This window comes from Alligator mississippiensis, chromosome 1 (genome assembly GCF_030867095.1).
Source record: "Alligator mississippiensis isolate rAllMis1 chromosome 1, rAllMis1, whole genome shotgun sequence".
NCBI classification, from domain to species: Eukaryota; Metazoa; Chordata; order Crocodylia; family Alligatoridae; genus Alligator; species Alligator mississippiensis.
Window position 1 is genome coordinate 429,251,525 of NC_081824.1, and position 14,460 is coordinate 429,265,984.

At 41.4% G+C, this 14,460-nt stretch overlaps 1 protein-coding gene across 5 annotated transcripts in view; it reads right to left on the reverse strand.

Annotated features, from left to right (window-relative positions):
- The window catches only part of WASF3 (WASP family member 3), a 150,160-nt gene that overhangs the window by 38,669 nt on the left and 97,031 nt on the right, over positions 1–14,460 (reverse strand). For 2 of the 5 annotated variants that reach the window (XM_059720305.1, XM_059720316.1), the window contains exons 3-4: positions 9,208–9,358; positions 3,310–3,452 (exon numbers count right to left, since the gene is read on the reverse strand). In XM_059720305.1, the coding sequence (XP_059576288.1) occupies positions 3,310–3,442 (133 nt within the window). In that variant the 5' untranslated portion in view covers positions 3,443–3,452; positions 9,208–9,358. Of the gene's footprint in view, positions 1–3,309; positions 3,453–9,207; positions 9,359–14,460 lie in introns of those variants that run through there. The other 3 variants (XM_014595935.3, XM_019497380.2, XM_019497381.2) reach the window with 2 other exon arrangements.

Genomic DNA, 14,460 nt, shown 5'->3' on the forward strand with positions numbered 1-14,460 from the left:
GTCAGTGTCCTTCCTCCCTGACAGTTCCAGTGGCAGCGGCTAGGAGGGGCGGCCAGACACTGGTCAGCATGGCCCCCTGAGGTGAAGGGGGCAGGGAGGAAGTTTATTCCCCACTCCTTCCCCTCTCCCACCTGGGAACCCCAGCCGGGGTCTGCCTGGCCAGAGCCGAAAGACAGAGGCAGTACCCAAGGTTGGCCAACCCTAGCTGTGATCCCCCAGAAGGAGAGGGGGGAATAAACCCCCTCCCTGCCCCCTTCGCCTCAGAGGGCCATGCCAGGCCAGCATCTGGCCATGCCCCAGACAGCAGCAGCGGGGAAGTCATAGGTACAGCACAGCCTCATGTACCAGGCACCAGGTGCAGGGCGCTACCCCTGTGGCTTCCCCACCGCCACTGCTATCTGCCCTCCCGGTGGCCAACCACAGTTCAGTGGAGCACACGACACCAACCAGCACAGCCAGGGTAGGCCTGCCTGATGTCAGTGGGAAAGCTGTAGGGGTAGTGTCCCACTCCCCCAGCTGCACGTTCACCACAGCTTGGCTCTACCCCAGGCTAGTGCGGACACACTGGAGCCCATTCCATGCCTCCCCTCAGCGTGGGTCCCTCTGTTCAGTGGGGCTCACATCCAGGATGAAGCCACAACCACCACAATCCCTCTCTGTGTGCTCCCACCTGTGCTGGGTTCAGATGACCCCAGCCAGATGCCCATCTAACCTCCTCCTGAAGACCCCCAAGGTAGGGGAGAGCACCACCTCCCTTGGGAGCCCATTCCAGATTATGGCCACTCTAACTGTGAAGAAGTTCCTCCTAATGTCCAGTCTAAATTTGCTCTCTGCTAGTTATGGCCATTATTTCTTGTGACCCCCAGGGGTGCCTTGGTGAGTAGAGCCTCACCAATTCCCTTCTGCCCCCCCATGATGAATTTATAGGCAGCCACAAGGTCACCTCTCAACCTTCTCTTGCGGAGGCTGAAGAGGTCCAGGTGCCCTAGTACCTCCTCATAGCGCTTGGTCTGCAAGCCCTTAACCATACAAGTGGACCTTCTCTGGACCCTCTCCAGGTTATCCAGATCCCTCTTGAAGTGCGGCGCCCAAAATTGCACACAGTATTCCAACTGCGGTCTGACCAGCGCCCGATAGAGGGGAAGTATCAGCTCCTTGGCTCTGTTTGTCATGCATCTGCTGATGCATGATAAAGTGCAGTTAGCTTTTCTGATGACTTCGTCACACTGATGACTCATGTTCATCTTGGAGTCCACTAGGACTCCAAGATCCCTTTCCACTTCCGTGCAGCCAAGCAGGTCATTTCCTAGGCAGTAGGTGTGCTGGACATTTTTCCTCCCTAGGTGCAGCACTTTGCATTTCTCCTTGTTAAATTGCATTCTATTGTTTTCTGCCCTTTTGTCCAACCTGTCCAGGTCTGCCTGTAGTTGTTCCCTGCCCCCCGGCGTGTCCACTTCTCCCCACAGTTTTGTATCATCTGCAAACTTGGACAGAGTACACTTCACTCCCTCGTCCAAGTCACTGATGAAGACATTGAAGAGTATCGGTCCAAGGACTGAGCCCTACAGGACCCCACTGCCCACGTCCTTCCAGGTCAATACCGACCCATCCACCACCACTCTCTGGGTTCGACCCTCTAGCCAAATTGCCACCCACCAAGTCACAGCCTGTGTAATCATCCAAGTCACAACCTCTTAACTTGTTCACCAGTATGGGGTGGGATACCGTATTGAAGGCCTTCCTGAAGTCTAAGTAGATGATGTCAAACCCTACTCCTGCGTCCAGGTGTTTTGTAGCCTGGTCGTAAAAAGAGACTAGATTAGTCAGGCATGATCTACCTGCTACAAACCCGTGCTGGTTTCCCCTCAGCATAATTTTTCCTGCTGGGCTCTCGCATATATGAGCCTTAATAATCTTTTCAAAGACTTTGCCAAGGATGGAGGTGAGACTGACTGGCCTATAGATTCCCGGATCCTCCTTCCTCCCCTTCTTGAAAATAAGGATCACACTGGCCCTTTTCCAGTCCTCCGGGACCTGGCCCATGCACCACAAGTGTTCAAATATTCCCGCCAGTGGCTGTGCAATGATGTCAGCCAGTGCCTTCAGTACCCTTGGATGGAACTCATCCAGGCCTGCTCACTTAAACGCATCCAGTTCTTCCAAGTGACTCTGCAACATGTCAGGGTCAATGCTTGGTAGTCTGGTGCCCTGCTGTTGTCTCTCTACAATCTCATTGTGAGACTTGTCTTGCCCCTTGTTTAGGAACACTGAGGCAAAGAACTCATTGAGGAGTTCAGCCTTGTCCCCCTGTCTGTCACCAGTTGCTTTTGCCCATTCAGTAGCAGTCCTATACTGCCCTGGGCCTTTCTTTTACTCCCTATACATCTGAAAAACAATTTTTTGTAATCCTTAACTTGGGATGCCATCTTAAGCTCCATGGTAGCTTTGGCCTTTCTAACTGCCTCCCTGCAACTGCGAGCTGAGGAGGTATACTCCTCTTTAGTAATCTCTCCCTGTTTCCACTGCTTATATGCCCCCCTTTTTGCCCTTAGGCTACTCTGGATTTCTCTGTTCAGCCAGGGAAGCCTCTTGGCCCCTTTCCCCATTTTCCCCCACATTGGGTTCGTCTCCTTCTGTGATGGAAGGATCGTTTCCTTAAGGCACAGCCACTCTTCCTGGGCTCCCATCTCGCCAACTCTCTTACTCTGCAGTGTGTCATTTACTAAACGCCTAAGTCTGCTGAAGTCAGCCTTCCTAAGGTCTAGCACTCTACCCTACTAGTTATCTTACCCACTCTACACCTAATGATGAATTCTATTATTTGGTGGTCACTGTCCCCCAGGTGACCACTGATCTGTAGGTCCCCTACCATGTCACCCCTGTTGCCAATACCAGGTCCAGTAAGGCATTCCCCCTAGTGGCACCATGTACCTCCTGAATCAGGTGAAGGTCCTGTATACAGGATAGGAACCTGCGTGAACATGTCTTTTTGAAATGCTTTAATGGGCCATGAGCCAGGAAGTTTTAATGAAAAATTAATATTAATAAGACAAACGAAACTAGCCATCTGATTCCAAGAGGCCAAGCAATCTACTGAACTGCACCCAAAACTGAAAGCTGGCAACTCATGGCTCAAGTTGTAATCTTGGCTCCAGCAATCACTTGATGGAAAGAAACATAAGCACATCACTTATGTTTCTGTGCTACCATTTCTACTATTGTAAACACTTGCTATTTAGGAAATATTTTGTTTGCAGAGCTCTTTGAAGACATGGAATAGCACTTACACACTGAAGTTCAGGTACTTACTTAAACTGCTAAGTTGCCGTATAATAGCAGCAAGGGTACTGTTGGTTACGCATTCCAGTTCACTGGTAATTCCTTCAGGCAGAGCTCCTCGGCAGAGGTGCCTAGGTTCAATGTTCCTCTTTACTAAAGGCATGACTCACAATCTGCAATTTAAAGAAAAACCTGTTATATGGTTCATACACATATACAGCATTGATAAATCCATACATAAATACTATCCCCTTTTCCAATGTACATTAGATCATTAGAACAGTTTCTTTAGTATTTGAGTGCATTCTGGAATAGGCAAAGCCTAGAAAATAGAACAATGATAGATCTCTGCACCAAAGATTTTAGAATCTAAATTATGTACTTGGCAGACAAATGAGGACCTAACATGCAAGAAACATACTGAGGAAGAAGCACATGTAAGTGACAGAAAAACATGACAGATTTAGCTAAAGTATGTCATCTTTTTTGTGACTTTAATTCTAAATCTATTCATTTTTCTAGGTGATGTAGATGTGTTTTAGGAGTTATCTGAACAAAGTAAGAATGCACGTTTAACAGATTTTGGAAGGACACTCCAAGCATAAGCTGAATAATTTGGAGAAAACAAGAGAGAAAGCACGTAGCAAACCAGAGACTTCTGTGTAGAATATAAGAGAGATGGGCACAGATGACTGAGGGCTGGACAGTTTAACCAGGAATCAACAACATGACTCAAACATGGAGTGAGAGATGATATACAATATATGTTTTTAATGCTGATTTAAACTTCGATCATAGTGATGCATGGGAAAGCAAGAGGAATTTGACATGGACATTTTAGAGATGAACAGAGCAGAATTCAGTATTTAAAAATAAAAAAATTAGAGAGGAAGCAACTAGTCAAGGCAGGTTTTGATTGCTATATGAAACAATGATTTAGCTTGAAGAAGGAAAGTTTTTTTTTTTAATGGAATAACACTGCATCCATATGCTAGTCAAGCATATACTGGTATATATGTTCAGATTCATCAGAGCACTGATGCAACCTAGAATGGTACATAAGGTAGGCAGTCTAGGAAAAAATAACAAGGCAGGAGTTTATTTGAAGCATTTAATTCAATAAACCTTTCAACTGCTTTAAATTAAAATCCAATGGGTAAAACAGAAACAAACACCATTTCTCTTTTCAAAACAATACTATAGAATAATTCTAATAAATGATTTTTTTTCTAAATAAAACTTTTAATGTGTCAAGATAGAAGGAAAATATTTTAAATGCAGCTTACTAAGAATTTAGAAATCTTCATATAAATATTTCTCTTTTAACTGAATATTTAGAACTATTTTGTTTCAACAGGATCTTTATAAAAAAACCTATTTAAAGCTATGGTAAAGACCTTAAATTTTATTCAAAGCATCTCTCTCTCAGTCCTCCCAAAGGCATATAATTTTTTTAATATTTTAAATGTTAAAGTGAGTTCAGTCTGGTAATTTCTTTAAATCTGATGTTTATATTAGAAAAAATAAATGATCAAATTAATTTTTACTCAACAGAAAACCTCTTGAAATATTTTTATTTCTGATTGAGCTTTTCAAATTTCTTTAGGACTGGATTAGCTTTAAAGGCATTATTTACTATACAAGTTTATTCATTTTTGTGAAGTCAATCTATAAAACACAACATCTGGACATTCAGAACTGCCAAAGCATATCTTAGCAACAGCCCATTTTGTATAGGGCACAGCATACTATTTATGGAGAAAACGAAACTCATTATGAGGAACTGTGTTAGAAAGAAGTAACACTGAAAATAGTGGAAAATAAATCAAAGAGGAGCAGAGATCAATGGTATAAATTAGAGATTCCAAATCCTAAAATACACATACACACAGGCAGTTAGTCATGTTATTCTGAGTGAGGTAGAAGGTAGGGCAGGGTAGCATCTTTGGGACTAACTGGTTCACAGAGGTATGAGCTTTCATAGTCAACAGCCTACTTCATCAATCTCCTTCATTAGCAGGAGAACTCATGCATGAGTTCCTTATTTATTTTATTTCTATGCCAACTCTTCCTAAAAAGAGAAGTAAAGGCAATCACATTAGGAAACTGGAAAATCCATGAACTACAAATATGTATTCCTTCATTCATCATCATCATCATATGTTGTCATATAAGTCTTTGCCAACAGAACTACCATGATGAGTCAGATCAAAGGTTCATCTAGCCCAGTATTCTGTTTCCCACACTGGCAATTAGTAACTGCTTTAGAGCAGGGAGCTTCACCAGCTGAATACAGACCTACTCTTGGTGGTGGAGCGAGCAGCATCAGGAAGCGGTAAAGGTTAGTGCAGCTGTTGCTTGACTCTCTGACAAGGCTCTGTCACTGGCATTCACTGATGGGCCCCACCCCCTAATTCCTGGCCACTACAGAAGACTCACAGGCCAGATGATACATCTCCAAGGGCCAGATGTTTGACACCCCTGCTTCAGAGTAAAAAGACTGGCTGGATGTTTGACCCTCCTGCTTCAGAGTAAAAAGTGTAAGAAAAAAACCCCGAAATGTGTAGAGTGATCCATCCCCCGCCAAGCCTTGCCAGTCACTAGCTGTTACAGGCTTAGACAGGTATTGTGGTTACACTCTCCTTCTGTGTAGTGCATATGCAGTAAACTATATCACACCCCACCTTCTCAAAATCCTAGATCCACTCCTGGGCTTAGGGATGTTATGGGCCTCAGATGACATCCATAATTGTTATGTTTAATATCCCAATAGACCAATTTTTTCTAATCCCTTTTTGAACCTCATTATAGTATTCGTGTTCACAATATCCTGTGGCGATGAATTCCACATGTTATTTATGCATTATGTAAAAAAGTACTTATTTAAACCTGCTACTTGATAATTTAGGGTACTTCTTGTTTTACAAGATACCTCAAATATTAGAAGAAATAGTAGTTTCTCACTCATTTTTCATAGATTATTCACAGATCATCAGCTAATGAGCAGAGGAAATTAAAACTAATTAAAATATTATTTATTTATTACAATTTCTGTGCCTAATATTTCAAGGGCTCACCATCATAAATCTGAATTCACTTAGAATAGTCTATTTAAAAATTCACCCTGACAGGATCTCTTGCTATATCAATGAGTTTCGATATTATCTTCAAAAATATCCTCTGTTTTAAATGAGAATGTCGTTAACCAATAGTTATTACTGCAGATGCAGGAATACAAGAGATAATAGATACATTTTTACGTTCTGCATGCTTTTCCAACTGTTTTAGCAGTGTTGCTTCAACTCAGATCATACCCCATCCCTAAATTGAAGTGGGTAATTGAAACTACAGGAAATGGTTACTGCTTATAGACTGCCACACTATAACAAGACATTTAAAATTCAGCCAAAAAGCAGATGTAGAGTAAAGGCATGAAAGACTCCAAACAATGTACAATTCTTCTGAATAACACTAATAGTGTTGGCTATTAGTAGAGACTAGCTGAAACAGCTCATTCTAAACTGCTTGGGGGTCTTTGAACAATTGGCAGGAATTCAAATTAACAGCTGTTACTGAAATCAACATCCTCATCCTTCCTAATCCCTAAAAAAATGACAAGTTTACTTTAAAAGCATTCCTATGGCATTAAAAACTGTGACTGAAACTTCAGAACTCTCGACAGGCAGATTTGTACCAACTAAAGACAAAATGAAGTCTTCATACATACGTTCACAGATATTAGAGATGAAAAAACCTGTTCAATCATCTAGTGCATCTTCCTGGAAATGTGGGACTGTTTCTCCTGCTTTGTCTACCATCTTCACCAAATTCATTTAGGAAAAAATCCTCATAAATGGCTGATTCAGTTTACACAGCTGAATACATCTGGCACAGAATACTTTTCTTCCTTGTTATCCCCACAAAATTGCCCTTTGTATGTTTCATCACTACTAATTGAATACAGAGCTTTTCATGCATGTCTATTAAAGCCCCCTAACAAAGAAAGTCAACTATGATAATCCTCATATCAAGGAGGAAAACAACAGACTTGTCAAAGGTCACACAGTAAGTTAGTGATAAGATCAGGAAAATAAGTCTCCTAAATTCCAGCTCTATAACCTACCCATTAAAACTATACTACTACTTCTAATGATATGTCTCTGCATCTTTGATGTTAATGCCTTCCAGACAAGGCAGTAGGGATTCGGCTTCCTCAACCATGGGATGTTGTTCCAGGAAGAAGGATTACTAGGAAGAGATGGGATCCACCTGATGAAGTGAGGAAAGAGCTTCTTCACAGACAGGTTTGCTAACCTAGTGAGGAGGGCTTTAAACTCGGTTCGCTGGGGGATGGAGAACAAAGCCCTGAGGTAAGTGCGGAAAAGTGGGGAAATGGAGGAAGCAGAATCAGGAATGGACAATAGGGGAGGCTTCGTTCTTCCTGAGAAAGTAGGGCAACTGGTTAGTCACCTCAGGTGGCTGTACACAAACACACAGAGCCTGGGAAACAAGCAGAAAGAATCAGAAGGCCTTATACAATCAAGGAACTATGATGTGATTGGAAAAACAGAGACTTGGTGGGATAGCTCACATGACTGGAGCACTGTCATGGATGGGTACAAAATGCTCAAGAAGAAAAGGAAGGGGAAAAGAGGAGGAGGAGTTGCACTGTATGTAAAGGAGCTGTATGATTGATCATAGCTCCAGTATGAAACTAGAGATAGGCCTGTAGAAAGTCCCTGGGTTAAGATTGGAGGGAAGAGCAACAAGGGTGAGGTTGTGGTCTATAGACCACCAGACCAGAAGGATGAGGTAGATGAAGCTTTCTTCAGACAATTAGCAGCAGCTTCCAGATCACAAGCCCTGGTTCTTATGTGGGACTTCAGTGACCCTGACATGATGGAAAGGCAATACAGCAATGCACAGGAAGTCCAGGAAGTTTTTGGAGAGCATTGGAGATAACTTCCTGGTGCAAGTGTTGGAGAGACCAACTGGGGACCAGGCTCTTCTTAACCTACTGTTCATAAACAGGGAAGAATTGGTGGGAGACGCTGAAGTGGATGGCAAGTTGGGCAGCAGTGACCACAAGATGATTGAGTTCAGGATGTTGACGAAAGGAAAGGAGAGCAGCAGACCATGGACCATGGACTTCAGAAAAGTAGACTTTGACTCCCTCAGGGAAGTGATGGGCAGGGATTCTCTGGGAGGCCAGTCTGAGGGGGAAAGGAACCCAGGAGAGCTGGCTGCATTTTAAAGAAACCTTACTGAGGGCACAGGAACAAACCATCCTGATATGCAGGAAGAATAGCAACCAGCTTGGCTTAGCAAAGAACTCTTTGGTGAGCTTAAACAGAAGAAGGAAGCTTACAGGCAGAAACTTGGACAAACAACTTGAGAGGAGTATAAGAATATTGCTCGGGTATGCAGGGATGAAGCTAGGAAGGCCAAAGCGCAATTAAAGCTGCAGCTAGCAAGGGACATGAAGGATAATGAAGAGTTCTACAAGTATGTTAGCAACATGAGGAAGTTCAGGGAAAGTGTGGGTCCCTTACTGAATGGGGGAAGACAGCCTAGTGACAGATGATGAGGAAAAGGCTGAAGTACTCAATGCCTTTTTTTACCTTGGTCTTCACAAGCAAGGTCAGCTTCCAAACTACAGCAGTTTGGGGAGGAGGTCAGCAGCCTTCAGTGGTGTAAGAACAGGTTAGGGACTATTTAAAAAAGCTGGATGCATACATGTCTCTGGGGCCAAATGCAATGCATCCAAGGGTGCTGAGGAATTTGGCTGATGTAATTTCAGAGCCACTGGTCATTATCTTTGCAAACTCTTGGTGATCAGGAGAGGTCCTTGATGATTGGAAAAGGGCAACCATAGTGCTCCAAAGGGAAGGAGGAGGATCCAGAGAACTACAGACCAGTCAGCCTTACCTCAGTCTGGAAAAATCATGGAGTAGGTCCTCAAACAATCCATTTCTAAGCACTTGGAGACGGTGGTGATTAGGAACAGTCAGCATGGATTCAACCAAGGACAAGTCATGTCTGACCAACCTGATTGCCTTCTATGATGAGATGACTGGCTCTGTGGATGCAAGGAGACCAGTGAACGTGATATACTTTGACTTTAGCAAGGCATTTGATACCATCTCCTGCAGCATTCTTGCAAGCAAGCTGAGGAAATATGGGTTGGATGAATAGACTGTAAGGTGGATAGAAAGCTGGCTCGACTGTCAGACTCAATGGGTACTAATCAATGGTTCAGTGTCTAGCTGGCAGCTGGTATCAAATGGAGTGCCCCAAGGATTGGTCCTGGGACTGGGGAATCGGTTTTGTTCAACATCTTCATTAACAATCTGGAAGATGGGACAGATTACATTCTCAGCAAGTTTGCAGATGACACCAAGCTTGGGAGTACAGTAGATACACTGGAAGGTAGCGCTAGGATTCAGAGTGGCCTAGACAAATTGGAGGATTGGGCCAAAAGGAATCTCACAAAGTTCAACAAGTGCAAAGTCCTGCACTGAGGGTGGCAGAATCCCATGCACTGTTACAGCCTGGAGACTAACTGGCTCAGCAGCAGCTCTGCAAAAAAGGACCTGGGTGTTACAGTAGACAATAAACTGGATGAGTCAGCAGTGTGCCCTTGTTGCCAAGGCGGCTAACAGTATACAGGGCTGCATTAGTAGGAGCGTTGCCAGCAGGTCAAGCGAAGCCATTATTCTTCTCTATTCTGCACTGGTGAGGCCACATCTGGAGTAGTGTGTCCAGTTTTGGGCCCCTCACTATAGAAAAGATGTGGATAAGTTGCAAAGAATCCAGGAGAGAGTAATGAAAATGGTGAAGAGGCTGGGACATGTGACTTCTGAGGAAAGGCTGAGGGAACTGCATTTATTTAGTTTGGAGAAGAGAAGACTGAGAGGGGACTTGGTAGCAGTCTTTAACTACCTGAAGGGTGGTTCCAAAGAGGATGGAGCTAGATTGTCCTCAGTGGTGACAGATAATGGTCTCAAATTACAGCAAGGGAGGTTTAGGTTGGATATTAGGAAAAACTCTCTCACTAGGAGGGTGGTGAAACACTGGAACAAATTACCTAGAGAGATGGTGAAGTCTCCATCCTTGGAGGTTTTTTACAGCCTAGCTTGACAAGCCTTGTCTGGAATGATCTAGTTGGGAATGGTCCTGCTTTGAGCAGGGGGTGGGACTAGATGACCTCCTGATGTCCCTCTTCCAACCCTAATTGTCTATGATTCTATAATTTAAAGATCTGTTCTTTCTACCATCATTCTTTGTCATCACGTACCCCTCAAATTAATTTTCCCTGATAATGTTCTTTCCCTTTTTCTTTTGAATTGTACCCAATTTGTTAATATCACTGTTACTTTCTACTTGAGTTTCAAGTTTTCTTTGCATTGAATAATTCTGGCTCTAAAGTTGGGAGTTAAAGCAAGGAGGAAGGGAGACCAAATGCTTGTTTGTGAATATTCATCACCCTTGCTCTGTTCGCAAGACCTCCAATCAGCATTGGAATCTCTCTCCTGCCCATGAATTACAAACTGCCAAACAGTTTTAAATCCTTCCACCTCCACTCTTCGGGTACCCCCACTTTGCTTCCTTGAAAGTCATCTTGGCCCTCCCACCATGTTCTTTACTTCCTAATTCCCCTGTTGGAGTTCCCTCTTCTCCCTGTAGTTACTCATGATTAAATTTCTCCTGCACTTCTCAAGCACATGAAGAGGAGTTTTATTTCTCCTTTCCATCTGCTGGGAGATAGAATCTGTTTTCCCTCTAAATGCTGAAGAAAAACAGTCACTGTTTCTCCAGTACCTCCTTCTCCTGATCTCTTTTCCCGTTGGCAAACTAGCTTTCTTTATGGGGTGAGGAACTAACTACTGATGCCTCCCCTGCCAATATAGAGAAAAGGGAATGGTCTCCCCTGCCAATATAGTTATGTGCAAGTCCTTTTGCATTATTTCCCTGTACCAACTGATGTTTGCAGCTTTTCTATATTTAGAAATATCTGTTAATTTAAGTATTCCAAATCAGTAAGGACTAAATCCAGAACCCCATAAAAACTTCAGTGAAACCTTTATCCACTGAGTATATTGTCATGTATCAGTTCCCTCTTGATAAATTAGTCTTAAATAATTTCTGATCCAAAAAGACAGCATTGTTTCTAATTCCAGTAAATCTGAGCTAGAATTTCAAGCACACTCTCATAAATTAGATTTAAACTATCACATCCAATTACTGGGCATTATATTACTGCACTTATTTTACAGGATAATTTTATGGTTTCTACCATAAAGTAATCAAGCAAATTTAGCTGGCATGATTTATTCTTTATAAACACATTCCTGCTAGCTGTTCACAATTTCATTACCCTCTGGATATCAAGAGAAAATAACCACTTAATATTTGTTACATTACTTTACTAAGAATAGAAACTAACTTAAGGGATTATTATTGCTCAGATCACTGTAACATTTCCGGACAGTTACTATATTTACTTTAGGACTACTGTTCATTATTCTAATTGTTTCAGTGTTTCTTCATATTTCCCTAGGCACTTTAATTCATGCAAGTCTTCCTATTCTTGGTGCTAAGCTCTTTGAGGCAGAGACCGTCTTTGTTATGTATGTGTACAATGCCTATGCAATGGGGCCTCGATTATCCAAGAACTACTACAATACAAAACAATTTTTTCCTCTCCAATGAGCCACAGCTTTTCAATGGTATAATGAATGTATTCATAATGGCCTGAAGGATGTACATCATCCAAAAAGCATACGTACAGATCTTCCAAGTAGCACATTATCTGCTCTTTACTAAAGTATTTCTACAGGGGCTGTAACTTACTGACTGTAAAGCATTCTACTTGGGAAAGGAGACTATAATGGTTAAGATTTGAATGAAAATAGTTTGTTCCTCTTAGCACTGGGTTTCCATTTTTTATCTTCTCCTCATGTTGCCTCTGTCTGAGTACAAGACAGCAGTGAAGCTGGCTTAGATATCCCTGGAGCAATTTCCTTTTTTCTGACAAGAACTTCCCCATTTTGTTTTTATTCTGCAGTTCTGTGAACTTGCATCCCTTCCCGCCCCCCAAAACTCCAAGAATTATTTGATGGTCTAGTGATGTTATAAAGGAGATCAAGGCTTTAAACAACAGGGGAAAAAACAATGTTATGGCAGTGCTTGTAGACCAGATGGCTTTTTACATCAGGTCTTATAAACCCATCTCTACACTTCCAAAAATCTAATGGAGGGCAGACTAACTATTGCACCTGACTGATCATATGAATGTAGAGAACTCTCTTAATTTCTAACAGAACTACCTTTCCTTAAAAATTAACAAGGGTTTATAGGTACTTCAATGAATTAGAATCCCAAGGATAAGTGTCATTGATTTTTCTTATTTTCTTTTCTAATAGAGACTGGGTGTTCCAGTTCTTTTGGTAATATCAACAGGTGTGCTTGAGAAAAATTATATTCCCATTGATTTCCAGGAAGCAAATCCAAATGTCATAAAATCCTTAGTATAAAAATCCTTTGTATAAAAATGAGAAAGATTTCTCCCTACTATGTCAATGTAAATGTTGTAAGTTATCAATATAGCATATACAACTGACTCAGCTCAACTAATAACATTAATCAAAGTAAAGCCAAGGGAATACAGTTAGAAAGATCATTTATTTCTTCCTTTATATAATTAAGAAAATATATAGTTCATACATTGATTTGCGTGAACAATGTTTAACCTGATTCCTTGAATACACTGACGGCATAGTACTTGTCAGACAAAGCCTTGGATATATTAATATAAAAAAGCTTCCTCTCTCTCCTGCCTTGGTCTTTATTGCAACATAAAAGGATTTTAAACATTTTAATATACAACATTACTTAATTTTGTTTGTGCTCAAAGCACATTACTAGCATTTAAAAAATGTATTTTGTAGTTTAAATCTCTACATTTTCTAAAATGATGGATCATTTCTTCCCTCATGTGTAACATAGAAATAGAGGTACTGTAATATGTGTTATCTTCTTGTTGAAAAAAGATTTTTAAAGGAATTTAGAATACTAGCCATTTCTAAATCTTTGATTCTTCTCCTCATTATGTAGAAGCCTAGTTTCTCCTGCTTTTTCCTGACATGTTTGTGAACACTTTTCAACTAACATCAACTCATTTACTTCCCTGCTCTACTAACCTTTTCCTTCCAAGCCCACTAGGGCTGACTGGTCTTGCTTGACTCCTCCAGCCCACTCCCCATCCCCAGAAACACCTTCCTCATTTGCAGTATATTTTGGGGGTGGGAAACAGGGTTAAAACCTCTAATCTTAGAGCACAACTCCTTACAGCAGTTAAATTCCTATTTTTTCTTTCTTCTTTAGAACTGTGATCTGCTGTACATTATTTGTTATAGCTTAAAATCTCCTGGTGTTCTCTCACATTAGCATATTTTAGTATTTTATCTCACTGAACCGTATTTTTTACCTTTGTGTCTTATTTAGGCAAAACCCGTTTACTTGAAATCTAATATTAACTACTACAATTTAAGAACCCATTTTTACTGCACTGAATGCATTTTGGAGCCGTAACTTCTAAGTACTCCTCTCCTCTCATTTCAGTCAGAAAGGAGATGATCCAAGAAGGTTTCTCATATAGCAACAACCTTCCTTTTTTGAATCATAAAGTTGACCTCTCCCTAAATTATTCCTTTATTTATTCATCATTAGACTTATCAAACTCCTCCTCTCTTTAGAATATTGGCTTAGTCTTATTAAATACAAGTGATTCCAGTTTTTCTTTTTTTGGTTAAGACATCCCATGCATCAGAGAGCCTGCTCAAAAATGTAAGAAAGTTGTAAGACCACGTCAGCATAGTTCCATGCTGTGGAACTATGGAAACATCCACATTAAAGCTTTCATAGGATTCATACAAACAGCAAAGGATTCAAATGTGGTTCCAAAAATTTTTGTTATTTGAGAGTGCTTAGCAGCAAACATAATTGTTAGTCACATTACATTTTAATACTGATATACAAAGTGATTTTGGCCATCACTATTGTAATTATTTTTTAAAATTGATCTGAATGAGGATCAGCTTCTCTTCTGTTTACTCTCGACATGGATATGGCTAATTAACTATACACAGAATGGCAGTTTACTCTGTTGTTTTCTCTTGA